Below are 17,814 nucleotides of genomic sequence, written 5' to 3'. Positions count from 1 at the left end.
CGGACACGACTAGGAGGGGGGAAGCTGTGCGGATCGAACATGAAACCCTCAACCACCCGAGCCACGCCGTCCCTGGTGTAGTGGGGTGCGTTGCATCATCTTGATATATTGTTCCTAATGTTATGCTCCTCTTCAGTATATGAGGCACCCCAATTGTCAGGAAGACTTCCAGAAACACAAGTGACTCCACCGCTCTGACAGTGTCCAGCAAAAGTCAACTAGAATTCTGGGCAGCTCTGCTGTTTACAAGCTGAGGGGTGGAAAAAATTTTCATGTGATTAAAAATCATATTTATCTTTAGTCATATATCTTGTGTTATATACGAGTCATTTTAAGTTTACACATTTTCTTGGTTCTATTTGATGTGTGACTTTATTTTTTTGGTTTGTGATCTTATCATGCATTGATATGGTTTTATTTTATTGAACACTCTTTATATGTGTTAGTTTTTTTTATTTTACACTATGCTTTTTTTTTTTGCATTTGTCTTATACTTCTTTTAGACTTATACTTAGACGAACTTTAATGCTCTACAAGGGAACTTGTCTGACACAGTAGCTCAGATACAAAGGATGGAAAGGATAATGCAGGTATAAAGTAGACTAAAAATGTACTATAGAAGCAATATAAAATATAACATATATGTCATATTTACATATTATATATACAGTACATGATATATACTGATATATTATATTATATTTTTTATACAATATATACAATATATAACAATATTACAGTATATGTAACAGCTGCAGCAAGAAATAGAGAGTACATCCAGCAGACAATAAACAAATAAATACATTTCGATGTATTTATTTATTGCATATAGTTTTACTTTCTTTTTCTTAAATTTAGTTTTGTTCATTATTTTACAATATACTTTATTTCTACATGTTTCAGTGCAGGTTTGTGTTTGTTTGTTTTTTAATTATGTGTATTTTTTGTTATAATACATCTTATATAGTAGACCAGGGGTGTCAAATGTCCGCTCTCAAGTTTTATACGGCCCGCGGGATGAGTTTGCTCAGCGTAAAAATTAACCGGAAATTTTTTAATGAAAGAAACTGCTGTTCTAAATGTGTCCACTGGATGTCGCAATAGCAATTCTTTGTAGCTTTGTAGATGATGCTACATATTTACAAAATAAACCAAATGATGTTAGAAAATAATCAAACTGCATAAATAACATCATGTAATTTGATTGTGATCCATTTTTTTTATCTTGATAGATTGAAAATGAACACCAATGAGTTGACTGACGAACATTATCACATGATTTATTCAGAAAGTATAAATAACGACAAATAAAGATAAAATTACTATTAACCGCAACATGTAAGTGTGAAAAAACAAAATTATAATTTGTACATTTTCAGAATGTGCTTGTTCTATTTTTAAACAAAGAAAACAATCTGAAGTTGTCTTTATTTTTAAGTTATCGTACCGTGATTTTACATGTCTGGCCCACTTAGGAGTAGATTTTTCTCCATGCGACACCCCATCTAAAATCAGTTTGACGCCCTTGTATTTTACCATATTTTTATCAGTTTATTTTCTCCATCTTTCGATGTATTTATTTATACTGTATTCTTTTGCAGAATAATGTTCTCCTATTACTGTGTGTTTATATCATGCTCCATACTATTCATGTTTTATTTGTTAATGTTTTTTTTTTTTTAGCTATCGCATGACAGTAAAGTGATCAATAATTCATGCCAGTTTCCTGTGTAATATGTCACCATGCAGTGTAGAGTGGGCTTTGTTTTTTTTTCACAGAAGGATGTGCAGCATAATAGTGTTTTGCATCATGTCCTGGTTGCAGGGGCGCCGCTAGGGATTTTGGGCCCCATTAAAATTATCTTTACATGGCCCCCAACACAGCGGCAACATTTTTTGATGCTATTTTACATACAATTATGCATTTCAATCGTATTTTTGACTATCATTACCATATTTTTGAAAGAAAAACAGCATCACAGCGTCACAATTTCATCATCATTAGGGGCCTCTCTGGGCCCTCCTCCATCATGGGCCCCTAGAATCCGTCTCCTTTACCCCCCCTTTTCGGCGCCCCTGCGTGGTTGTAATAATTGCGTGGAAATAACATACCCATATATTTTGCCCAGCGTGGATGCAGCCACAGCCTTAAACCTGTCCGGCCGGATCTCCATCCTCACTTAGTCCAGCCTGTGCGCGCTCCCGACGGCTTAGTCGTGTGGTGCACGCGCCTCGTTGCTCCCACTAACACATCCAAACTTGAAAATAAAAAATAAAAATACAATAAATTAATAATAATTGAAAAAAAAGACGACTCGACAATGTAGCGTTCAGCTGCTTTGCTGGAAAATATAGGCGATCAATAACATTATATATCGACTCGAGTCCGTATAAGTCGTAAAAAAAATGAAATTAAAAAAACTTTCTTATAGTGTACGGTGTCCGCTGAGGTTCGATGCCCACGGGAGGCAACTTTGGACAGGGTGCATGGCGGAGTGTTGCCTGTGGCCGCGGTGCTGAGTGCAGATTAGGGCGGCCCGCAGCGCACTAATCCGTGCAAGTGGGAGAAGAGTAAGTGTCCCACTCACAGCAGCCAGGTGGTGACATGTCACTTCCTCCCGGCAAGACCCACGCACACTAAGCGCCTGCTATTCGTGGAGCGCACACGCCAAGAATGGGAGGGATGCATTATAGACTAGTGAGAGGCGACTTGGACGAGAGAAAGGAAACAAGGAAAGGGAGGGGCTCTGTGGGGTCATATTATTAGGAACACCGCTCCTTTAAGGTGATTAGATGTTCTCGGAACTTTTGGCGCATGCGTAATTAAGTGAAGTGAAGTGAAGTGAATTATATTTATATAGCGCTTTTTTCTAGTGACTCAAAGCGCTTTACGGAGTGAAACCCGATATCTAAGTTCCATTTAAACCAGTGTGGGTGGCACTGGGAGCAGGTGGGTAAAGTGTCCTGCCCAAGGAGCAGAGGTGGGTAGTAACGCGCTACATTTACTCCGTTACATTTACTTGAGTAACTTTTGGGATAAATTGTACTTCTAGGAGTAGTTTTTATGCAACATACTTTTACTTTTACTAGAGTATATTTATAGAGAAGAAACGCTACTTTTACTCCGTTCCATTTATCTACATTCAGCCCGCTACTCGCAACTTTTTTTTATCGATCTATTAATGTTTGTTTTGGTTAATGAGAGCTTCAAAGTAGAATCTACGCATGCCTGCTTTTCACCAATCACATGCAGTCACTGGTGACGTTGGACCAATCAAACAGAGCCAGGCAGTCACATGACCCGACTTAAACAAGTTGAAAAACGTATTGGGGTGTTACCATTTAGTGGTCAATTGTACGGATTATGTACTGTACTGTGCAATCTAATAATAAAAGTTTCAATCAATCAATCAAAAGTGTAAAGGAAAAAAGACACTTTTTATTTCAACCGTACTTCCAGTCAAAAGCCTTAAGACTGATCGCACAGTTCCTGTCTTCACAATAAAAGTGCCGCTCCATCACGCCTGCGCTAACAAAATAAGAGTCTCCGAAAGCCAGCGCAAACAAGCTAGCAAGCTACGGAGTTTGCCGCCAATGTATTTCTTGTAAAGTGTATAAAAAAGAATATGGAAGCTGGACAAATAAGATGCCAAAAACCAACGACCTTTCATGTGGTATTAGACAGAAAAGAGGAACTTTTTTTCTCCTCCATTTGAAAACGTGGACGTCTGATTCCAATTAATGCAAGTCATCAGAATCAGGTAATACACAAATTTATATTCTTGTCTTCATGAACATGTGAACAAAAACGGCAAAATAAATCAATATAAATTATATACTGTATATATAAATGTATGTATATATATATATATATATATATATATATATATCCATCCATCTATCTTCTTCCGCTTATCCGAAGTCGGGTGGCGGGGGCAACAGCCTAAGCAGGGAAACCCAGACTTCCCTCTCCCCAGCCACTTCGTCCATCTCTTCCCGTGGGATCCCGAGGCGTTCCCAGGCCAGTCGGTCTTCCCAACGTGTCCTGGGTCTTCCCCGTGGCCTCCTACCGGTTGGACGTGCCCTAAACACCTCCCTAGGGAGTCGTTCGGGTGGCATCCTGATCAGATGCCCGAACCACCTCATCTGGCTCCTCTCGATGTGAAGGAGCAGCGGCTTTACTTTGAGTTCCTCCCGGATAGCAGAGCTTCTCATCCTATCTCTAAGGGAGAGCCCCGCCACACGGCGGAGGAAACTCATTTCAGCCGCTAGTACCCGTGATCTTATCCGTTCGGTCATGACCCAAAGCTCATGACCATAGGTGAGGACGGGAACGTAGATCGACCGGTAAATTGAGAGCTTTGCCTTCCGGCTCAGCTCCTTCTTCACCACAACGGATCGGTACAACGTCCGCATTACTGAAGACGCCGCACCGATCCGCCTGTCGATCTCACGATCCACTCTTCCCCCACTCGTGAACAAGACTCCTAGGTACTTGAACTCCTCCACTTGGGGCAGGGTCTCCTCCCCAACCCGGAGATGGCATTCCACCCTTTTCCGGGCGAGAACCATGGACTCGGACTTGGAGGTGCTGATTCTCATTCCGGTTGCTTCACACTCGGCTGCAAACCGATCCAGTGAGAGCTGAAGATCCCGGTCAGATGAAGCCATCAGGACCACATCATCTGCAAAAAAGCAGAGACCTAATCCTGCGGTCACCAAACCGGAACCCCTCAACGCCTTGACTGCGCCTAGAAATTCTGTCCATAAGTGAAACCTGGAGAGGCGTGATTGGGAAGAATGGCCGCCCGGATCTGAACCCGAGTGGTGTTATGTTATTGGACTTTTGTGCTCGTCACAGATTGTCCATAACAAACACCATGTTCAAACATAAGGGTGTCCATATGTGCACTTGGCACCAGGACACCCTAGGCCGCAGTTCCATGATCGACTTTGTAGTTGTGCATCGGATTTGCGGCCTTATGTTTTGGACACTCGGGTGAAGAGAGGGGCGGAGCTTTCTACCGATCACCGCCTGGTGGTGAGTTGGCTGCGATGGTGGGGGAGGATGCCGGACAGACCTGGGAGGCCCAAACGCATTGTGAGGGTCTGCTGGGAACGTCTGGCAGAGTCTCCTGTCAGAGTGAGTTTCAATTCCCACCTCCGGAAAAACTTTGAACATGTCACGAGGGAGGTGCTGGACATTGAGTCCGAGTGGACCATGTTCCGCACCTCTATTGTCGAGGCGGCTGATCGGAGCTGTGGCCGCAAGGTAGTTGGTGCTTGTCGGGGCGGCAATCCTAAAACCCCTTGGTGGACACCGGCGGTGAGGGATGCCGTCAAGCTGAAGAAGGAGTCCTATCGGGTCCTTTTGGCGCATAGGACTCCGGAGGCAGTGGACAGGTACCGATAGGCCAAACGGTGTGCAGCTTCAGCGGTCGCGGAGGCAAAAACTCGGACATGGGAGGAGTTCGGGGAAGCCATGGAAAACGACTTCCGGACGGCTTCGAAACGATTCTGGGCCACCGTCCGCCGCCTCAGGAAGGGGAAGCAGTGCACTATAAACAGCGTGTATGGTGCGGATGGTGTTCTGCTGACCTCGACTGCGGATGTTGTGGATAGGTGGAAGGAATACTTCGAAGACCTCCTCAATCCCACCAACATGTCTTCCTATGAGGAAGCAGTGCCTGGGGAATCTGTGGTGGACTCTCCTATTTCTGGGGCTGAGGTCGCTGAGGTAGTTAAAAAGCTCCTCTGTGGCAAGGCCCCAGGGGTGGATCAGATCCGCCCGGAATTCCTTAAGGCTCTGGATGCTGTGGGGCTGTCTTGGTTGACACGACTCTGCAGCATCGCGTGGACATCGGGGGCGGTACCTCTGGATTGGCAGACCCGGGTGGTGGTTCCTCTCTTTAAGAAGGGGGACCGGAGGGTGTGTTCCAACTATCGTGGGATCACACTCCTCAGCCTTCCCGGTAAGGTTTATTCAGGTGTACTGGAGAGGAGGCTACGCCGGATAGTCAAACCTCAGATTCAGGAGGAACAGTGTGGTTTTCGTCCTGGTCGTGGAACTGTGGACCAGCTCTATACTCTCGGCAGGGTCCTTGAGGGTGCATGGGAGTTTGCCAAACCAGTCTACATGTGCTTTGTGGACTTGGAGTAGGCATTCGACCGTGTCCCTCGGGAAGTCCTGTGGGGAGTGCTCAGAGAGTATGGGGTATCGGACTGTCTGATTGTGGCGGTTCGCTCCCTGTACAATCAGTGCCAGAACTTGGTTTGCATTGCCGGCAGTAAGTCGAACACATTTCCAGTGAGGGTTGGACTCCGCCAAGGCTGTCCTTTGTCATATATATATATATATATATATATATATATATATATATATATATATATATATATATATATATATATATATATATATATATATATATATATATATATATATATATATATATATATATATATATATATATATATATATATATATATATATATATATATATATATAATATAAAATATATATATATATAATATGATATGTGTGTGTATAAATGATATGTGTGTGTATGTATATATGAGGTAGATCACCTCGACTTGGTCATTTACTAAGTAATTGATGAACGTTGAAAAACTTATTGGGGTGCTACCATTTAGTGGTCAATTGTACGGAATATGTACTGTACTGTGCAATCTACTAATAAAAGTATCAATCAATCAATCAAAATCAATCAAATCAATGAATGCCTACTGAGGCTATGGTGCTGTTAAGTTATTGTGGCTCAATGTGCCATTTTTTAATTTTATTTTAATGTACTATTATTTAATATATATTATTGTTTTAGCTGCTTAAGAGATATTCCTGGCTCTGAATTTGCTCGTTGCTATTTTTATGTTTTTGTGCATTATTTGTTGCCGTAATCGGGTTACTCATCAGTTACTCAGTACTTGAGTAGTTTTTTCACAACATACTTTTTTACTTTTACTCAAGTAAATATTTGGGTGACCACTCCTTACTTTTACTTGAGTAATAAATCTCTTAAGTAACAGTACTCTTACTTGAGTACAATTTCTGGCTACTCTACCCACCTCTGCCAAGGACACAACGGCAGTGACTAAGATGGCGAAAGCGAGAATCGAACCGTGAACCCTCAAGTTGCTGGCACGACCACTCTACCAAACGAGCTATACCGCTCCAACTAACATGTTCAAAGCGAGAATCGAACCGTGAACCCTCAAGTTGCTGGCACGACCACTCTACCAAACGAGCTATACCGCTCCAACTAACATGTTCAAAGCGAGAAATAAAGTTCTTCCAAAGGACATACAAAAGTTGTGTTCACATCTGAAGATGAGAACCATAGAAGGCCGTATGACATTAAACATCCAAGAGTGCGAACAAATTTGAAACAAATGTGCTTGTCTGTTGTTGGTGTGAAAGTATGGCATGAACGTATCTCTAAACAAAGACTTAAAAAGCTGTAAGAATATATAAGTATTTAAAAAGTGTTATAAAAAGAGAAAACTGGAATTATATCAAACTGAATTTTGATTTAGATGGGACGTGTCATTGTGAAAATGCTTAAAGGAAAATGGAAAAGCATGTTGGAGTTTGGGTGTTGGTGGAGGGAACAGTTATAAAGTCATCTAAAATACTGTCATTTGTGTTGAAAAAGGGGCAGATAAATATAAGAATATTATTCTTCCATCCTTTCTGATCATGGAAATGTATGAGAAACAAAAAAACCCAAAAACAATGAAGGTGTCAATTGTATGTGGCTTGTACATATGCATTTTCATGAAAGGAATAAAAATAAATGATAATGATGATGATAGTGGAAAATGAGCTTTTTTTTTTTATCAAAGTGCGGCTAAGAGAATTGGAAATCCATCCATCCATCCATTTTTTACCGCGTATTCCGTTTGGGGTCCCGGGAGGCGCTGTTGCCTATCTCAGCTACAATCGGGCGGAAGGCGGTGTACACCCTGGACAAGTCGCCACCTCATCGCAGGGCCAAAACAGACAGACAGACAACATTCACACTCACATTCACACATTAGGGCCAATTTAGTGTTGCCAATCAACCTATCCCCAGGTGCATGTCTTTGGAAGTGGGAGGAAGCCAGAGTACCCGGAGGGAACCCACGCATTCACGGGGAGGACATGCAAACTCCACACAGAAAGATCCCGAGCCTGGGATTGAACCCAGGACTACTCAGGACCTTCATATTGTGAGGCAGACGCACTAACCCCTCTACCACTGTGAAGCCCAGAGTTGGAAATACATATTGAAAATGAAATCAAACAAATATTTTGCATAGCTCATCAAAAGCTCACAACTAAAGCAAAAAAATAAAAATGTTTTTCCGGTTATTGTCACCTGTTTGCCAAATATTATTATTTTTATTTAAAACTATTTTTTTGTCCTGTCCAGCTTCTCAGGCAAATCATATAGTTGATGTAGATGCCCATATTGGCTGTACAGATTTACTTTACAGAAGAGAAGTGTGGGATATTTCTCTTGTTGCCTTATTTGTATTTGACTTTATTAAATGTATTTATATTATTATTTGGCGTAGCCGGGCCGGAGCTGGAGGGGATGGAAAGAGGAAAAAAAGGAAGACAGAGGGGGGAATTGTGGAGACAAGATGAACTAAAAACGGTTTGACACCCCTGATCTACGTCAACAATGTGGTTTGCCTGAGAGGCTGGACAGGACAGATTAAAAAAAACAACTTTTTTTTAAACAATTTCAGATTTTTTATTTATTTTATCTATTATTAATCATTACAAATAAGAATTGTGAATTATTCAAAAATCGATTTTTTTACACTCCTAATGAATAATACACTCAAAAATATAAAAGCCTTAGTTGCATAACCAATTTCAGACATTTCCTGAAACTTTCATCGGATTTCATCCATTACTCATGTTGTGAAGGGAATTAACTCATATTATGTTCTACATATGGTGAATGTATATATTCATCTTGGAGAAAGCAAACCACCAGGTTAACTAGTAAGTATTTCACTTGGGGCTCATAATAACATAGGGCCCTTTACTGACATTTGTGTATTGATTAGTTCTTGCGGAAAAAAGGCAATATAATTGAACCTTGGTATGCAAAGGTGACGACCCTATACCTGAGAGGAGACTAAATGTTCAGCTTGATGTGATTATCTAGGTTACGATCGGCATCTGTTGCTTTTCAGACACTTACACACAAACCCTCCTTTTATGGTGAGGATACACACACACACACACACACACACACACACACACACACACACACACACACACACACACACACACACACACACACACACACACACACACACACACACACACACACACGCACACACACACACACACACACACACACACACACACACACACACACACACACACACAAGGTAGGAATATGAAAATGATAGTTTGGCTTCTCCAAAACAGGAGTCCTTCATTTTTTGACCTAGGCTCCTCCGTGTACTGCAGACCTGTTTAATGACGCTGGCTTGTAATAAAGCAACTTTTGGTTCAGCAAAGCTATTTCGATGTCTATTTTGATCAAGCCGGACTGCCGTGACATTCTTCTGTCCGGACGAGGATGACAAGATCAGACATAAACTTCAGTCGCTAACTATCGGGTTACACAATTGGTTGCATTTATTTTTTCATGGTAACCAAGGTAATCAAAAAGGTCAACCAAAGAATGAGATTCCTCTACAAAATCTCCTCTCTGGTCAACAAAAGCACCTTGAAGATTCTAGCGGGAACTCTCATTCAAACCTTTTTCGATTACGCTTGCACCTCCTGGTACCCCAGCACCTCCAAAACCCTCAAATCTAAACTCCAAACATCCCAGAGCAAGCTAGGAGCTTTTAGACCACCACCCCAGATCACACCTCACTCCAACCCACTTCTCCAGAGTGGGCTGGCTCAGTGTGCAGGACAGAGTCAAACAACTTGCACTGAGCCTAGTCTATAAAATCACCTCCCTGATACCGAAGTACATGTCAAACTACTTCCTTAACGTAAATGACCGCCATAACCACAACACCAGGGGGAGCTCCACAAACCACGTTAAACCCAGATTCCAATCTAACAAAGGTCTTAACTCATTCTCTTTCTATGCCACATCAATGTGGAATGCACTCCCAACGGGTGTAAAAGTAAGTGCATCTCTATCCTCCTTCAAAACCGCTCTAAAACAACACCTCCAGGCAACTTCAACCCTTTACCAATACCCTCCTCCATTCACATCCCATCTCCCCGGATTGTAAATAACCTAATGTAAATAATCAAATGCATATACTTGTTCTTATGCTATCTGAACTCACTATGTTCTCTGCTGACTGTACATATCTTACTAAGTAAGACCTACACTGTTTCAATGTCCATTTCTCTGTTGATGCAATTGTTGATGACTGAAGTACTGATATCAACCAAAGCTCCTCATCCCACCCCCTGGATTGTAATTAATGTAAATAATTCAATGTATATACTATGATGATTAACCTGTGTGATGACTGTATTATGCTGGTAGTATATATTTGTACCAAGTTGAAAAACTTATTCAGGTGTTTTACAATTTAGTGGTCAATTGTACAGAATATGTACAGAACTGTGCAATCTACTAATAAAAGTTTCAATCAATCAATGTAGCACCTTATGACACCTTACCGGCCCCCAAATTCAGTTCTGAAACAAACGTTTTTTGCAGCAAATTCCTATAATATTTAGCTGTTAATGTTGTGTACAACAGTGTTTTTCAACCTTTTTTATTTTTTATTTCTGGAAGGTTCTTCTCTCTCCACAGAGGATTGCTGTAGCTCTAATAGAGTGACTATTGGGTTTTTGGTCACCTCCCAGACAAGGATCCTTTCTTCCCCGATCGCTCAGTTTAGACCAGGGGTCGGCAACCTGCGGCTCTGGAGTCGCATGCAGCTCTTTAGCGCCGCCTAGTGGCTCTCTGGAGCTTTTTCAAAAATATATGAAAAATGGAAATGAGGGGAAAAAACATATTTTTTGTTTTAATATGGTTTCTGTCGGAGGACAAACATGACACAAACCTCCCTAATTGTTATAAAGCTCACTGTTTATATTAAACATGCTTCACTGATTCGAGTATTTGGTGAGCGCCGTTTTGTCCTACTAATTTTGGCGGTCTTTGAACTCACCATAGTTTGTTTACATGTACAACTTTCTCCAACTTTCTAAGACGTGTTTTATGCCACTTCTTTTTCCGTCTCATTTTGTCCACCAAACTTATAACGTGAGTTTTGTTGATGTTATTGACTTGTGTGGAGTGCTAATCAGACATATTGGTCACTGCATGACAGCAAGCTAATCGATGCTAACATGCTATTTAGGCTAGCTATATTTACATATTGCATTATTATGCCTCATTTGTAGCTATATTTGAGCTCATTTAGTTTCCTTTAAGTCCTCATAATTCAATTTATATCTCATGACACACTATCTGTATGTAATATGGCTTTTAATGTTTTGCGGCTCCAGACGGATTTGTTTTTGTATTTTTGGTCGAATATGGCTCTTTCAACATTTTGTGTTGCCGACCCCTGGTTTAGACAGTCCGCCAGCTCCAGGAAGAGTCTTGGGGGTTGTAAACTTCTTCCATTTACAAATGATGGATGCCACTGTTCTCTTTGGGGCTTTTAATGCAAGGGACGGTTCCTCAAGATCCAGTTCACATGCAAAAAGAGTCATAAATCTCACAGCCTGTTGATTGTTTGAGCACTGCTGCCACCTTGCTGGAGGTTTGTGCGTCCATCTATTTTCTATTGCCTGTCCCTGGGGGATCTTCAGCTCTCACTGGATCGGTTTGCAGCAGAGTGTGAAGCGACCGGAATGAGAATCAGCACCTCCAAGTCCGAGTCCATGGTTCTCGCCCGGAAAAGGGTGGAATGCCATCTCCGGGTTGGGGAGGAGACCCTGCCCCAAGTGGAGGAGTTCAAGTACCTAGGAGTCTTGTTCACGAGTGGGGGAAGAGTGGATCGTGAGTTCGACATGCGGATCGGTGCGGCGTCTTCAGTAATGCGGACGTTTTACCGATCCATTGTGGTGAAGAAGGAGCTGAGCCGGAAGGCACAGCTCTCAATTTACCGGTCGATCTACGTTCCCATCCTCACCTATGGTCATGAGCTTTGGGTCATGACTGAAAGGATAAGGTCACGGGTACAAGCGGCCGAAATTAGTTTCCTCCGCCGTGTGGCGGGGCTCTCCCTTAGAGATAGGGTGAGAAGCTCTGCCATCCGGGAGGAACTCAAAGTAAAGCCGCTGCTCCTCCACATCGAGAGGAGCCAGATGAGGTGGTCCGGGCATCTGGTCAGGATGCCACCCGAACGCCTCCCTAGGGAGGTGTTTAGGGCACGTCCAACCGGTAGGAGGCCACGGGGAAGACCCAGGACACGTTGGGAAGACTATGTCTCCCGGGTGGCCTGGGAACGCCTCGGGATCCCCCGGGAAGAGCTAGACGAAGTGGCTGGGGAAAGGGAAGTCTGGGCTTCCCTGCTTAGGCTGCTGCCCCCGCGACCCGACCTCGGATAAGCGGAAGATGGATGGATGTCCCTGGGGGTGGCTGGAGCCTATCCCAGCGGCATTGGGGCGGAACACATTCAAGCATAATCAAATAAAGACAACAGTAGGAACAATTGTTTTATCAAATCTTGCTGATTTAGGTCAGGATAATTAAAGATCCTTTACAAAGTTCAAAATTGTGTGGTGTTGCAGTAGATATTTGATACCCTTCCCTCACATATGTAGTTTGTTGGTAATTGTCCAGCTGTCTACACAAATAGGTAACTTTAAAAAAAAAAAAACGTTTTGGGGGGTTCAGAACCTACCTTTTTTGTTCCATGACCCTCGGAATTTTTTCAGAAATTGAAAAAGGCTGTCTTACCGCTTGCATCCTGAGTGGCAGTAACAGCATGTCGCTTCTGCAGCTCAAAATTAAAAGACTGAAAAGTTTTTTGCCTTTGCCATCAATAAAATTGTGAATACCTCCTAAAATGACATGTAGTGCATGTTTGTGTGCAGATTTAGGCTCTTAAAGGCTATCAGCCTATTTCAAATCCAAAATTATTGTTGAAAATATAAATACATTAAATTGCCTGCAGTTCAGCATTATTTGCCTCTTTCTGCAATATTATTTTTGCCTTTTGAATCTCTACCAAGCTATTAAGACCAAACTTATTTTTGCATTTTGAATCTCTACCAAGCTCTTTAGACCAAACAGCACGATTGTTCAACTGGTCACAAACAACAATATCATAAAAGCTAACGTATCGTGCAGCATTCTATCATGAGGTTTGCAGTGGTGCAGTCTTGTTTCGGATATTTTGCTCACCTTCTTTAGAAACAAAACATTCTAACAGATGTCTTCTATGTCTTTTGTTTTTTAATCCCAACATTCCCCAGACACAATAGGTACTGTACACCTGCGCACTCAAACCCACAGAAGAGCTGCAGTCACAATAATAAATATAATGTGATGCAATGTAATACAACAATAATTAGTGAAAATTTATGTTTATTTAGTCTACACATGCATATACATTACTACAGTTCAACTATCGCACGGTCTTGGGCAGATAGGTACGAGGCGTGAATATTAATGGATAACACAACTACTGGATAAAATGCTTCTGCAACAGCTTTCCTCCCCCTGAGAAGGGTCCATAAAAAAACGTGTCACTGTTTTTGTGAGGCTTTAGGGAACAGAGAATGTTTTGTCGACCTACATTTTATCAAACACAGCAAAATGATTACATAGAATCTCTGAACCGTTAAACAGCTGCAAGAACAGTGGATGTTTGTGAGAACTGCTTCTATTTACGTTTTTATAAGTTGCATCAGTTGCGTAGAAATCTAGGTATACACTGAAAGAAGAGCTGCATCTATACTTTCCACTCAGATACAACTCTTCTGCAGATCTTTAGCAGATATGGTCCTCAGAGAGCGTGAGGAGGAGGCAAAGAGAGAAGGAAAGGGCATGGTGGAAAGAGGAGGGGACAGGCAGGGGGGCACTGAGATGACGGAGGGTGCCTCTGAAAGGGAGCCGTAGCTTGCTCTTTGCACATCCACCGCGCTGGAGTCCACTGAAGCTGGGAAAAACCCTGGATCTGGACAAGATGATTTCATTGAAGGTTTTTATAAGCACACATTAACTGAATTAATTTAGTTTGAAAAATTCACTGCGTATACATCTTTAATATGACATATTTGCACCGATTATTTGTTTAAAGTATAGCAGCCGTAATGCAAAGAGTGAAGAGAAACTTCCATGGAGGAGACCAGCGGGCATTTAGCAGAAGACCCACTGTAACATTGTTTGACTTCTTATAACACAAACCTGAAATTGGACTTCAGTAGGGTTACTTTGACCATAAGTAATATAAATAACACACAAAGAGTCCATCGGCACATTTTCACTTTGGCCTTTGCAGGCAAATTGTCTAGGCAACCTAGCAGTAAAGTATAGTTGCAAACAAAAGCAAATAAGTGCTGGGTGTCTACAAGATAGCAGTATTTGCATTGAAGTATCAAATAATTAAAAGCAACAAAAATAACAGCTTTTACTGTAGATCCAGCTTTTACATTTTTGTTACAATCAGTTTACTTCAGTAGGGCTTTTTTATAGCTTGTGGTTACTTGTGACCAACTAAATTAATATGTTATACTAGAAATTATACTGTAAAGTAAGTGTGTGAAACAATTTTTTAAAATATTTTTTTTAGACACACACACACACACATATACGCGCACGCACGCACACACATATACGCGCACGCACGCACGCACAGACAGACAGACACACACACACACACTTATGGTCAAAAGTTTACATACACTTGTAAAGAACATAATATCGTGGCTGTCTTGGGTTTCCAATCATTTTTACAACTGTTATTTTTTTTGTGAGAGTGATTGGAGCACATACTTGTCTGTCACAAAAACATTCATGAAGTTTGGTTATTTTATGAATTTTTTATGGGTCTACTTAAAATGTGACCAAATCTGCTGGGTCAAAAGTATACATACAACAACATACCTGTACATGATCAATTTTGGTGCAAAGTTACAATCAAATCAGCTTCCTGTCATGGCCTCTTAACTTCATATGAATGATTATGATTGATGACACCTGTTGACTTTTCTGAGCCCATTTAAATAGGGCTCCTGTGATGCAGTCATTAGACTTAGTTGCAAACGCGACAATGGGAAAGTCAAAGGAACTCAGCACAGATCGGAAAAAAATAATCATTGATTTGAACAAGTCAGGAAAGTCACTTGGAGCCATTTCAAATAAGTTTAAGGTCCAAAGAGCAATTGTCAGACAATTGTTCATAAGTATAAAGTACATGGCACAGTTTTTTCACTGCCACGATCAAGAAGAAAACGCAAGCTATCATCTGTTGCTGAGAAAAAATTGGTCAAGATAAAGAGTCTGAGAACCACCAAAAGGCAGGTCTGCAATGAATTGGAATCTGCTGGAGCACAGGTGTCAGTGTCCACAGTCAAGCGTGTTTTGCATCATCATGGACTGAGAGGCTACCATGCAAAAGGAAGCCCTTGCTCCAGAAATGACACCTTAAGGCTCATTTAAAGTTTGCTGCTGATCACATGTACAAAGATGAAAAAAATATTGAGCTGTTTGGCCACACTACCCAGCAATGTGTTTGGAGGAGAAAAGTTGAGGCCTTTAATCCTAGGAACACCATCCCAACTGTCAAGCATGGTGGTGGCAATATTATGCTTTGGGTCTGTTTTTCTGCCAATAGAACTGGTGGTTTACAGAGAATAAATGGGACAATGAAGGAGAATTACCTCCGAATTCTTCAGGTTAACCTGATATAATCAGCCTGGAGGTTGGGTCTTGGGCACAGTTGGGTGTTCCAACAGGACAATGACCCTAAATACATGTGAAAAGTAGCAAAGGAATGGCTATATCAGGCTAGAATTAAGATTTTAGAATGGCCTTCCCAAAGTCCTGACCTAAACATGTGGACAATGCTGTAGAAACAAGTCCATATCAGGAAACCAAAAAATTTTGTGGAACTGCACCAACTTTGTCAAGAGGAGTGGTCAACAATTTAACCATAAGCTATGGATGGCTGTAAAAAAAGCACCTTATTGCAGAGAAACTTGACAAGGGACATGTAAACAAATATTAACATATTGCTATATGTAAACTTTTGACCCAGTAGATTTGCTCACATTTTCAGTAGACCCATAATAAATTCATAAAAGAACCAAACTTCATGAATGTTTTCTGTGACCAACAAGTATGAGCTCCAATCACTCTATCACAAATAAATAAGAGTGGTAAAAATTATTGGAAACTCAGGACAGCCATGACATTATGTTCTTTACAAGTTAGTGTAAACTTTTGACCACTTCTGTGTAGGTATTTTTGTGTGTGTGTGTATACATATATATATATATAGGCTGCGAATCTTTGGGTGTCCCACGATTCGATTCAATAACGATTCTTGGGTCGCGATTCGATTATATATCGATTTTTTCAATTCAACGCGATTCTCGATTCAAAAACGATATTTTTCCGATTCAAAACAATTTTGTATTCATTCAATACATACGATTTCAGCAGGATCTACCCCAGTCTGCTGACATGCTAGCAGGTTAGTAGATTAAAAAAAAAAAAAAAGCTTTTATAATAGTAAAGGACAAGTTTTATCAACTGATTGCAGTAATGTAAATTTGTTTTAACTATTAAATGAACCAAAATATGACTTATTTTATCTTTGTGAAAACATTGGACACTGTGTTGTCAAGCTTATGAGATGCGATGCAAGTGTAAGCCACTGTGACACTATTGTTGCTTTTTTTTAATTTTTTATAAATGTCTAATGATAATGTCATTGAGGGATTTTTCATCACTGCTATGCTGAAATTATAACTAATATTGATACTGTTATTGATAATATTCATTTTTGTTTCACTACTTTTGGTTTGTTCTGTGTCGTGTTGGTGTCTCCTCTGAATTGCTCTGTTTATTGCAGTTCTGTGTGTTGCTGGGTCAGGTTTGGTTTTGGAATTGGATTGCATTGTTATGGTATTGCTATGTATTGGTTTGTTGGATCGATAAAAAAAAATAAATATATATATATATATATATATATATTTTTAAATTGATTTAAAAAAATTAGAATCGATTCTGAATCGCACGTGAGAATCGCGATTTGAATTCGAATCGATTTTTTCCCACACCCCAAATATATATATATATATATATATATATATATATATATATATATATACACACATATATACATACATACACATATATTTTTATATAAAAATGCATACATTTATATATACACACATATATACACCAGTGACATGCTGTCAGGGGTGGCAAGTGAGGCAGTGCCTCACCTGCCACCAGGTGGTAAATGGTAAATGGGTTATACTTGTATAGCGCTTTTCTACCTTCAAGGTACTCAAAGCGCTTTGACACTATTTCCACATTCACCCATACACACACACACATTCACACACTGATGGCGGGAGCTGCCATGCAAGGCCCTAACCACGAACATCAGGAACAAGGGTGAAGTGTCTTGCTCAAGGACACAACAGGCGTGACGAGGTAGGTAGAAGGTGGGGATTGAACCAGGAACCCTCAGGTTGCTGGCACGGCCACTCTCCCAACCGCGCCACGCCGGCTTAACCATGAGATGTTCCAAAACAAAGTAATAAAATAAAATAAGTTTTAATATTTCTCTTTTGGTCTATGCTTTCTATGTGATTTTGGTGTGGTTCCTGTAAATTTG

The 17,814-nt window shown here is 40.9% G+C and overlaps 1 protein-coding gene across 1 annotated transcript in view; it reads right to left on the bottom strand.

The window, feature by feature from the left end:
• The window catches only part of LOC133558092 (vesicular glutamate transporter 1-like), a 32,339-nt gene extending 29,702 nt beyond the window's left edge, over positions 1 to 2,637 (bottom strand). Inside the window, exon 1 of the mRNA XM_061909200.1 lies at positions 2,113 to 2,637. Within this exon, the coding sequence (XP_061765184.1) occupies positions 2,113 to 2,174 (62 nt within the window). The 5' untranslated portion in view covers positions 2,175 to 2,637. The remainder of the gene's footprint in view (positions 1 to 2,112) is intronic.
• Positions 2,638 to 17,814: the final 15,177 nt, after the last annotated feature.

Source organism: Nerophis ophidion, linkage group LG08 (assembly GCF_033978795.1).
Source record: "Nerophis ophidion isolate RoL-2023_Sa linkage group LG08, RoL_Noph_v1.0, whole genome shotgun sequence".
In the NCBI taxonomy this organism is placed as follows: domain Eukaryota; kingdom Metazoa; phylum Chordata; class Actinopteri; order Syngnathiformes; family Syngnathidae; genus Nerophis; species Nerophis ophidion.
The sequence above is the reverse complement of the archived record's forward strand: the minus strand, read 5'-3'. Positions and strand labels throughout refer to the sequence as shown.